This window comes from Strigops habroptila, chromosome W, assembly GCF_004027225.2.
Source record: "Strigops habroptila isolate Jane chromosome W, bStrHab1.2.pri, whole genome shotgun sequence".
Classification (NCBI taxonomy): Eukaryota; Metazoa; Chordata; class Aves; order Psittaciformes; family Psittacidae; genus Strigops; species Strigops habroptila.
This window is the reverse complement of record NC_044301.2, coordinates 15,759,441-15,770,480: the sequence shown is the minus strand read 5'-3', so window position 1 is coordinate 15,770,480 and position 11,040 is coordinate 15,759,441. Positions and strand designations below refer to the sequence as shown.

The 11,040-nt window shown below is 50.9% G+C and overlaps 1 protein-coding gene across 1 annotated transcript; it reads left to right on the top strand.

Annotated features, from left to right (window-relative positions):
* Positions 1-2,701: 2,701 nt before the first annotated feature.
* On the top strand, positions 2,702-8,604 carry LOC115619192 (interferon regulatory factor 8-like). The gene is made up of 8 exons (XM_030511236.1): positions 2,702-2,875; positions 3,875-4,058; positions 5,078-5,166; positions 5,657-5,768; positions 6,111-6,155; positions 6,631-7,008; positions 7,344-7,459; positions 8,515-8,604. Exons 1-8 carry the CDS (start codon positions 2,702-2,704, stop codon positions 8,602-8,604), a joined length of 1,188 nt encoding a protein of 395 aa, XP_030367096.1.
* The last annotated feature ends 2,436 nt before the right edge of the window (positions 8,605-11,040 follow it).

The following is an 11,040-nucleotide window of genomic DNA, read 5'->3' as shown; positions in this document are numbered from 1 at the left end:
AGCAGAGCAATTAATGTGATCAAGGACCATAAATGGATAAATGTTGTTGGTGGGGTGGACTGAAGGGAAGTTGAGCAAACTGGGTCAGTATTGGATTTAATGCCTCTGTTATCATTTTAGGAAGCAGAAAAATGGAACTTGCACACGGGAAAAAAACAAAACAAAACAAAAACAAAACCCAAGAGAAGAAAGTTGGTTTCTGGTGTAAATAGGAAGTCATTGGAGATCTGTGATAAGCAGGGATTAGATTTGCAGTAGGTGTGATAACCTCTGCGGAGTGCTGCTGTCCTGTCACCTGCCCCATTCCCATCCCATCACTGGCCATCCTGGGACTGATCTGGGACTAGGGAGACTGGTTAGAAACTGGGGAGGCTGGTCTGGGACTGGGAAGGGATCGATCTGGGCCTGGGGAGACTGGTCTGGGCTGTGGACAGGCCAATCCCGGAGAGGCTGAGCTCAGCCGGGGACAGGTGGGACACGGGGACCCCCCGGGGACTCACCTGGAGGCCACGCCCCCTCATGACCCCGCCCCTTTCCACCGGCTGATTTCTCGGAAAGGCGCACGCTTTAGAGAAAGCGGCATCGGCAGCTTCCATTGGGCAGGGCGGGCACAGGGAGAGGGGGGGTAAGGCTGTCTATTGGCTGGGCGGTGCGTGGGTGTGGGCGTTGGCGGACCCGCCCCGCCAACCGCTATAAAAGGCAGTTGCGCAGCAGATGGGTTTGTTGGTTTTGGAGTTAGGCTGTGAGAGTTGGGTCTCTTCAGCCTGGAGAAAAGAAAACTCTAGGGAGACCTTAGAGCAGCTCCAGTGCCTAAAGGGGCCAACAAGAAAGCTGGAGAGGGACTTTTGATAAGGGCAGGTAGGAACAGGATGAGGGGGAATGGCTTTAACCTGCCAGAGGGGAGATTGAGATGAGCTCTTAGGCAGAAGTTCTTCCCTGTGAGGGTGCTGAGGCGCTGGCACAGGGTGCCCAGAGAAGCTGTGGCTGCCCCATCCCTGGCAGTGTTCAAGGCCAGGTTGGACACAGGGGCTTGGAGCAACCTGCTCTAGTGGAAGGTGTCCCTGCCTGTGGCAGGGGGTTGGAGCTGGATGAGCTTTAGGGTCCCTTCTAATCCAAATCATTCTGTGACTTTGGGGTGTGTGGGATGGACCCAGCCCAGTGGCCCCCTGTGTGATGGTGCAGTGCTACTTCTGCCAGCCCAATCTTCTGGATGCTTGTCTTTCCTGGTGTGGGGTTGGTGTCCGGGTTGGTGTCCTGCTTGCTGCCCAGGGAGGGCTCTTTGGCTGTGTCCTGTGTGTACTGGTTTGTGTTGCTAGTGCCAGCCTGGAGGGCTTGGTCAGCCTTCTGTGGAGGGGATTGGAGCTCTAGACTCTGCCAGTGATGGGAACAAGCTCTCTAGAAAGTGTGCAGGTTTAGTAGGGTCCCACTTCAGCAAGTGTTCCTGAGGCTCTTAATCTTGGTGTAGCTCTGGAGCCTGTGGAGTGGCTGTGTGCCCTCATGTATGAGCTGTGGCTTGTGCTTTGGGGTGTCCAGCTTTGGAGGGGCAGCTGGGATCCGAGGCTGTGCCCCTGGCATTTTTGGCTGGTGGTGTTAGCTCCTGCCATCCCTAAAAACAGGCTGTGCTGCAGATGGCACTGGGTTCTGTGTGCCCTACTGAGTGGCAGTAGGGTGATGGGGAAGAGACAGAAGTTGGTGGCACTGAGTTGGTGTGAGCAAAGCAGGGACCACCAGGTCCCAGGCTGTGCTGGGAACATCCTTGTTTTCACCCCAAAACCTTCCTGTGGGGCAGTAAATAAAAGAAATAAGGGAAAGATGGTTCTCTCAAACTTGGAGCAGGGCTGTGAGCCCAAAAGGCCTGGAGGGCTGATCCTGGGGCTGCTGATCACTTCTGCCTGGCCACCAACTCCTGAAGTCTCTGCAGGTCTTGCCATGGAGGTGATGGGGGATGCCAGGAAGGTTGAGCCTGGTGCTTTGCTTTCAGTTGGGCAGGAGAAGCTTTCTCATGGCTCCTCCATGGAGTCACCCAGTGGTATTGACTAAAAATTACCAGACATCCCCAGTAAGGGTGATCTGACTTCACCCTGCTCCATCCTGGCATCTGTCCTCTGTTGGAGAGGGTGGGTTGTGTGGCCCCATCCTTGTGGTGACCCTTGGTGCTGCCTGGAACCAGTGCCTGCTTCCCAGATCAACAGCGCCTGTGAGAGGGACTGCTGCTTCCTCTGGGGCAGACCCTTGTGACAAGACCAGCTGTGGATGCCACTTGGCTCCCATCTCCTGCAGATGCTAATGGGTATCTGCCCCAGGATGGCCTGTCTGGTGTCACTTGTTCAGGTGACAGCAGAACTGGGTGCTTTAATCCCAGTCTGTCTGTTTTCTATATGACTTACTCCTTTTATTAGAGGACTAAGTAGCCTGTTTCTGTGAGCAGAGCTTTGATTGATATAGTAGGAGGAAGATGTAGCAACTCAGAGGAAATTGCCTTGATTTTTTTTTTCTTCATTATGAAAGAAGCAGGGGGATGTTTTAATGTACAGACATTGGCACATGGGACTTGCAGAGCTTCTGAAATCTGCTTGTCTCTGCAGGCAGTGCTGCTTCCAGCTGTGCAAACCAGAGCACAGCACAATCCCTTGTACCCTGGTTGTGCTGGGATGGTACTGGGGGAGAGCTAATGGGGCTTGGGCCTCTCATTCCATCCAGGATGTGTGACCGCAATGGCGGGTGGAGGCTCCAGCAGTGGCTCACTGAGCAGATTGACAGTGAGATCTACCCTGGGCTCATCTGGGAGAATGAGGAGAAAACAATGCTCCGCATCCCATGGAAACATGCTGGGAAGCAGGACTACAACCAGGAGGTGGATGCTTCTATTTTCAAGGTAGGGCCAGATGTTATTTATCAACATTTTATCAACAGTTCCTGAGCTCTGTGCTGCTGTTCTCTTTCCGGTGCTGACAGTGCTGCTGGTGGGAGATGTCTATGCTGTCTATGGGTTTTGCATCTCTAACCCTTGCAAGAGATGCTTCACACCACAATTGGTCTCCCAGGCTCTTTTGGGGGTATTTATTCCTTTTTGCCAAATGTTAGTACCAGGTTTAGTTTTTTCAGCCCTGGTCTGACATGAGGAGGAGCTGGATGTGCTCTTTTTGACCTGCTCTAAACTCTTTATCAGACTATTCTTGATAAAAGGCTGGATTTACAAAAAAGACTTTGCGGGAGGGAAGGAAGCCTTCGATTTCACTGAAGGGGGGGATTATCCAGTTTCAGGGGAAAAACTGGAAAATTCCATCCTGAACCAAAAAGGTCAGGCTCTTGCCCAGGAATTCCCTTCCCTCTGCCCCCACTTGCAAATATCTGTACTGGTGAGCAAGCTCACTTTCAGGGCAGTGACCACTGGTTAGCGGCTGGTTCAGGAGCACTGAGTTATGAGGATGGCATTGAATTCAACTGTCTGAAAATATAGAAATATCAAAAATAAGCATATTAAATCAATCTCCCTTCAGTGGTAAAATGTATTCTCCCACCAAAAGCATGTTCTGATCTTACAAAGAAAGCAGCTTTCATTTATTAGTCAGGAGCTGGAAAATGAGGCTTGTTTTTTGTTTTTTAATTGAGGTCTTATCAGGTCATTAAGAGCACCGCTGCTTCAGCAGCAATTCCTCACATCCCCAGCAGCTCCTGACCTGTTGGTGCAGAGATGAAGCCACATATGATGATCTTGACTTTTGCTTTTTAAAACCTGGGTGCATTGCTGGGGCAGGTGCTGCTGCTCTACACACAAATAATTGTCCCCATGTGCAATGGCTGTGCATGTGTCTGTAGTCTAGGAGCTCACATGGAGGTTTATTTTTTTGTTGTTCTTGTTGCTTTGTTTTAGGCCTGGGCTGTTTTCAAAGGCAAGTTCAAAGAAGGTGACAAAGCAGAGCAAGCCACGTGGAAGACGCGGTTGCGCTGTGCTTTGAACAAGAGCCCTGACTTTGAGGAGGTGACAGACAGGTCCCAGCTGGACATCTCTGAGCCCTACAAGGTCTACAGGATTGTGCCAGAGGAGGAACAGAAATGTGAGTGCCCTGCTAAATTACTGACCCCTGGTTCAGGTTGGTCCTGTGAGCAACCACAGACTCCTACTGCTGATGTACATCTGAGCAGAGCTTCCTGGCCAGCCTCTGCTCTTGTGCCATGATGCTTTGCTTGTCCTGCTTTGTAATGTCCCTTGTGTTACTGTGGTGGCAGGGAGGGGAGGAGGAAGGGCAGGCTTATTTTAATACTCCCCTAAACAGCTGCTTAGGAGATAAGGGATAACTGCAGTATTATGTAAGCTTCCATCCCGTAAGGATGTTGCAGGGGCAAATCCAAAGTCCTTCCCTCCCTTGGCAGGGATACTTGAGCCCCAACATTTTGTCCTCCTAATGCCTGCCCTGGGTGGATGGCAAGGAGTTGCAGTAGATACCATCTCTTGCCAGTGGTGATTAGCAGTAGCTCTATAGAGAGCAGTTGCTGCTGTGATGTCCAGTGCAGTGCAGGTCACAATAAGTATATCTCTTTGTGGTTGGGGGGTGTGTGTGCTTTTCCTTTTAAGTAAAAAAAACTTGAGAGAAAAAAAGTCTTGCTGTCAGGAAATCTGCCTTTAGCCTCTTGGTCTCCTCCAGCCATGTTCACATGGGGGATGTGCTGCTGCTATGCAAATGACACTGCAGGTTCCCACCAGCAGCATGACTGTGCTTGGGGCAGCTGGTGGAAAAAGGAGAAGCAGCAGCCCTGGTCTCTGGGGGTGCTCAGAAAAACCCCAACCCTCTCCTCTGCTCTAGCTCTGTATCTGCTTCTGGTCAGACTTGATTTGCCTTGCTGTTGGTCACTGTGTAGTGGGGCAATGGGTTGCAAACTGGGTTTTGCAAAAGCAGCTCTGGCTGGAGCTGGAGGGGGCTGTGAGCCCCCCTGAGGTGCTGTTATGTGGTTCTACTGTCCTGTGGTTCTGTTTCATAACTCTCATGGGGTGAAGGGTTTCTAAAACCCAGTGGTGAGACAAGCTGTAGCTGGGGGGGGATGTGTGTCCTCACTGCATCCTGGCCTCCCTTTCCAGGCAAAGCAGGCATTGCCAATGGGAGCAGCCTGAATGATGTCATGGAGATGGACTGCAATTCTTCTACAATCGATGACCTCATTAAAGAGGTAAGCCCTCACCTTAAGTGACTTGCTGGAGGTAGACTGATGGTGTTGTCCGATAGTGTTTGTTGTCTTCCTAAAATTCAATCTACAAAGCCTTGGGGATCAGCCTGGTGAGCAGCACTGGGTTGCAGCTCATTCATGTGAGCCAGCACTTGGAACATGGTTGTGATGAACAGCTCATGCTTCTGATTTGCATCTGGGCAAGTGAGATCTTTGCTGGGATGTGGAGGTGGTTATGTGACTCTGTTTCCCTTCTTGGCAATGTTGCATCAGGCTGCTTCTGCTCAGTAGCCCTTGAGGGTGGTGTTTGAGTGTACAGCCTTGGGGAAGGCTAAACTTGATCTTTCTAACAACAACAACCACCAAAAAAAAATACATTGGCATCCTGCTGGCATTGCCATCTGGACCCTCTGAGTGCTGCAAGTGTCTTGGTGTAGGGCAGTGGCTGCCTGAAGCATCAAATCTGCTCTGATCTCAGTGTCTGCTCTCACAGCCCCCTTGCATAGATGAATACCTGGGGATCATCAAGAGAAGCCCCTCACCACCCCAGGAGACCTGCAGAAACCCCCCAATACCTGACTGGTGGGTGCAGCAGCCCAACCCTGGTAAGTAGCTGATGTCTAGTGTTTGATGTGACTGAGATTTTTGTCTAGGGCAGGAGAAGACCTTACAGTGTGGTGATGCACAATGGACAACAGTTGTATTTAATCTTCCTTATTAATGCTTAAAGTACTAATTATGAACACTGTGTTTGGTATCAAGCAACCAACCAGGCACTGCACAAGATTAAATCCACTTGGGAGTGTTTATTGGCATCTCCTCTGTAGGAGCTGGGAAGCCTGATGTGCCTGGGACAGAAAACCAGGGGGCTGGTGGAGGAGAGAGGGGGGGATTGGGTTTTGGGAGCTGGGCATGTAGACTCAGCTTGTCTTTATCTCTACCCACAGCACTGCCCTTGAATGGATACTCCAGCTATGAGCAGCATCATTCAGGTAAGGCAGCTCCCCAGCTTGGTTGCAGACCGTGGCTGTCAAATGCCTCTCTGGGGCTTGGCCTTGTGTGTGCAGTGGCAGAAGGTGGCTCTGACTCCTCCTGCCTTGGGGGGAGGCTTTGTGGGTGCTGCACCCTCCCACCTGCATGCAAAGTGGAGTTGCATCCTGTCTGGTGTCCTGTGGTCATGGCCCTGGCATGGGGAGTTGCCCTAGGATGCTAGGACCAACCGTGCCTTTGGGGAGCATGGAGCAGAGGCAGGAGGGGAAGGGGTTTGGTATCATGAGCTCTTGCTGATCAGTGCTGCTACTAGACTAAGTGCTGGAGGAGATGTCCTCTAGCAAGTAGGAGGTCTCCTCCATCAAGTGAGACTTGCTTCCATGAAATTTTGCTGCTCTCACAGGGCTTGTGCATTGCAGTGAAGAGCAGGCAGGGTTTGTCTTCTGATGGGTATTGTACATGCCTATCATCTCCCAGGTTATTCCCAGATGGTGATCAGCCTCTTCTATGGTGGGAGGCTGGTGGGCCATATCACCACCTCATGCAGCAAGGGCTGCTGGCTCTTGCTCAGCCAGCCCTCCAGCCACAGTGAGAAGCTCTATACCCTGGAGCATGCGCAGTTCCCCTCTACTGATGCCATCCAGAATGACCGCCAGAAGTGGATCACCAGGAAGCTCTTCAGGCACCTGGAGAGGGGTGTCCTGCTGCACAGCAACAAGCAGGGCATCTTCATCAAGAGGCTGTGCCAGGGCAGGGTTTTCTGGAGTGGGAATACCATGGTCTACAAGGACAGGCCCAACAAACTGGACCGGGATGAGGTGGTGAAGATATTTGACACCAACTTATTCTTCAGAGGTTTGTAGGAGCATTCCTATCTTTCTCTTCATCCACTTGGTGGGGTTGGAAGAGTAGAGTCCTTTTGCCTTGGAGCACTTTGAAGTCATCCCTGCCCATCACTGATGGGTTACTCAAGTGTTCTGGATGAGTAGCTGATCCTGCTAGATCTAGGCAGGAATAACCTGGTGTTTTGTGTCACTTAGCAGATGCCTCCCAGTTGGAGGCTCTGCACAACAAAGCTGCTTTACTTGAGCCCACAGCTTTCTTCTGTGGCAGGGTGCCTGGTCCCAGAGCTGTGTAGCAAAGGCTGGCAGCTTGCGGCAGGCAGCTTCCAACTGTTCCTCTCCTTGCAGAGCTGCAGCAGTATTATAACAACCAGGGCCGCTTCCTGGACAGCAGAGTCATGCTGTGCTTTGGAGAGGAGTTCCCGGATACAGTGCCACTGCGGTGTAAGCTCATCCTTGTCCAGGTACAGAGGGCTGCCCTTTGGAGCTCTGCTGCTGGATTGTCCACCTTATCTGGACCATGTTGTGCCTTTTTTCTTTCCTTCCACAAGTAGGCCTCTAGTTTCATCCCCCAGAGCCACAGATCATTTGGGTGCCTGAATTGATGGGGTGCTTATTAGACCCCTTGATCTGGGTAGATCATGTTTGCAAACAAAGTTCCCAAATAGAAAAAGACTTTCTCTAAAGTGCTAGGAAATCTGTTCTCTTCCTTCTGTTCCTGCCTTTTGGCACTGGGACCTCTGTCCTCTCCTGTAGGAAATGGTGGAATAAATCCTTGGCATGGTTAAGGGAAAGCTTCAAGCTGAACAGCCAACAGATGTGGTGAACAACCATGGTGGACAGCAGTGGGGTTGGGAAAACCTTCAGGGTGGTGAAGGAGGCATGTAGAGGAGGAGATGGGATGAGAGGGGCAGTCCCCATGGCTCTGGCAAGAAAATTCTTGCTGGAGAAGCTGGAACAACTCTGGGATCTCAAAGCCTTGGGGCAATGACTAGAGTGTTTCTGGAGCCTTCACCCAGTGTAGGATCCCCTTGGGCCAACAAGGCTGTGGCAGCAAGGATGTGGTGGGGGGGCACGGGGAGGGTATTGCATCTGCCCTTGAGCAGAGACCTGCCAAGTCTGTGAGGTGCTGGATTTCACAAGTTGAGAGACTGGTCCTATGCCTCCCTGCCCAACTTTCTGACCTGGTCAACTCCTCTTGCTTTGGGTGTCTGCACCAGCACTTTGCATGTGCTGGGATGTCCCCCAGCCTGTCCTTACCTCCCTATAGCTCTGCTGGGAAAGGAGCTCTTGTGACTGCTCCTTTTCTCCTAGAGGCATTTGTGCCAAGGTGACTTGCGAAGTTGGACCTGTTAGCCTTGCTGGACCTGGACACCTGTGTCTGTTTGGCACAATGGCTCTACTGTGTCTCTCCCACCCCATACCCTGCTGCCTGGGCAGGTGGGGGTGGATGGCAGCAGTGGGAGATGCCTGAAGAGGTTTCTTTTCATTCAGTGTCTTCATGACTGTTCTTGTGCAGGTGGAGCAGCTGTGTGTCAGGCAGGTGGTGGAGGAGGCTGGCAAAACCTGCAGCAGCAGCCCCATGCTCCCCATAGCTGGTGAGACATAGCATGACCAGATGTACAGGATCTTCCAGGACATCTGTGCGACCCACCAGCAGCCGCTCTTCAGAGAAAACCAACAGATTGCTGTCTGAGCCTCCTTCTCTGCAGACATAGTGTGGTGGTTTGGGTTGATCTAGACCCAGTTTGGTCCTGTTAGTACCTAAATTCTCCTTCTAGAAAGTTGGGTTTTTGTTCTTTGCTGCTTCCAGTCCAGAGTCTGTATAAATACAGCGGTAAAACCTGCTGTGAGACAAGAGGTTGGATGTTCAGTGTCCATCCTGCCAATGCTTCACTGATAAAAATGACTTTTGTACCAAGCAGGGTAGTCCCAGTACTGTTGCCTATAGCTAATGGCAGGGGGAGGAGGGAGTGTCTGGTCTGTGTGTGAAGGCCAGGGTTGGCTTTGCTTTGTGTTGTCTTTGTTCATGACCAATCAAGCAGAACCAAAAATCAACAGCTATAACAATGTGCTCCAGTGGTCTGCAGCTCAGACCTTGTTGAGAATAGCAATTTGGTAGGAGGTAACTCTTGGAAAAGCCTTAAGATGCTCAAATGTAGGAAATTCTTTCCAGAAATCAGCTTTATCCCCCCTAAAAAACTCCTGCTGATGGACACTAGGGTATACTTTCCAAGGAGAACCTTCTCAAATCCCTCTTTGCTATGTGTAATACCAAAGTATTTTGAAACTTGGAAACCAATGCATAGATTATACATGTAAATGTTGAATATAAGAATTTAGGAGTCTTAATTTTTCCTAACCAGAGACAGTTTATATAAATATTCTATCTTCTATTTTCAAGATCACAGCATAGTGTGAATAGTTTGGCTTTACCCTCTTAAGCACGTGTTGGTCTCTCCCAAGCATGACCGGGCAGTGGCATCCTTGCATAAATCCTCATTAACATGGGTTGACACAAAACATATTAATGCAGCTGATAAACCAGGACTGCATGTGTGCTACTAAGCTGCCTATGTATTTTATGCCTGAGGTTCAATGGATTTTTTTTTTTTGGTATTACTGCAATTAAAGTGCTATATTTTGTATTTCTCTTGCAATGTGGTTTTGGGTTGCAATGAGTGGGATCTTGAATCTGGTAGGGAGAGCCTGGTATCTCTGGCTTGCTCCTGCCCTGGTTTTCCCTCCAGTGGGGTTTGTGTTAAGCCTCTGCTGTCACCTCCTTCCTACTCCATAAATGCCTGGCTTCATCTCCTGGGCAGGAGAGAAAGAAGCCAAAATGCTGTGATGCAATGGAGGGAGGAAAAGGGGTGTCACTTGTAGAGAGCCTTCATTCCAGGGAGTGTGAAAAGAGGTCCCTGCTCATCTGCCACAGCGCTGACCTGGGTCATGGGGGGGGCAGTTATTTGTGGTCCTGCTCAAAGGCATGCTTGTCCTTCTCCCATTATTGCCTGCTTGAGCATTTCCCCACTGTCCTTTCCATCCAGCTTTCTCACAGGGCCTGGTCTAGTGGGGATGGGTGGTGTTTGGGGAGATTCAAGAGTAAAAAAGGGAGTCATATCTTTGTAGAATGAGGTCAGTGTTGCAGCAGGGGAGGCAGAGCATCTGCACCCTCACCTGCCTTCATTTCAAGCCTGTGTTTGGGGCAATGCATCAAGAGGCTCTGGAAGGGTGTGAGGACCAGGTTTGAACTGTTCCCTTGCCCCCTGTGAAGGACAAGCATGAATTCTGGCTCCTTCCCCATAGCAGGCTGTGCCATCTGCTCTGGGTTAGCCCTGCTAAAGGGTGCAGGCAGGGAAGTACCAGTCTTCATGGTGTAACCTTGTTATCCAAGGTACCAGGGGGTGTAGGTACTTGTGAAGGCAGCTGGAGGCTGGGTCTCCTTAGGAGATGTATGCAAAGCTGTCCTCCCTGTTTGGGTGAGACCTTCCCAAGCATGAGTGTGTGGCGAGGGCAGAGTTCAGATGTGAGGACCTTGACCTGGGGTGAGTTGATCACAGCTCACTTCTGCCAGGAGGTTGTTCTGTATGCAGGATTGCCAAGTGGTTTGGGGTGAGCCACTTTGTCTTCCCAGTGAAGCCTCCCTAAAAGAATGAAGCATTCAACTCTTGTGGGACTTGAGGCTGGCCCCTCTGCGTCCCTCCATGGTAAGCCTCTGAGGTTACAGCCTCTGTCCCAAAGAGCAGTAGGTACAGAGTGAGACACACAATTTACAGGAACTAAAAGGTTCCTCCTGAGGACTACCACAGTGTCCCACATGGGCTTTAATCCTGTTCCAGTTCTTGGTGCTCCCTCAGACTGTGAGGAAGACTTACCTCCTCATGGGTGAGGTGCCTGGCAGGGTGAGAGTCAGTGGGGGAGAGGTGGGAGTAAGGACCCACTGCAGTCTGTGCTGGAATAATATGTGCCCACTTGTGAAATGTGTGATGGGCTGCAGGCTGGGCCACCATAAATGCCACTTGCGGTTTCCCCAGATGGGCTTGTG

Coding starts and splice junctions, on each gene's coding strand:
- LOC115619192 (XM_030511236.1), top strand. CDS start 2,702: ATGTGTGACCGCAATGGCGGGTGGAGGCTCCAGCAGTGGCTCACTGAG. Junction 5,167..5,656: donor TCGATGACCTCATTAAAGAG/GTAAGCCCTCAC, acceptor CTGCTCTCACAG/CCCCCTTGCATAGATGAATA. Junction 6,156..6,630: donor CTATGAGCAGCATCATTCAG/GTAAGGCAGCTC, acceptor ATCATCTCCCAG/GTTATTCCCAGATGGTGATC.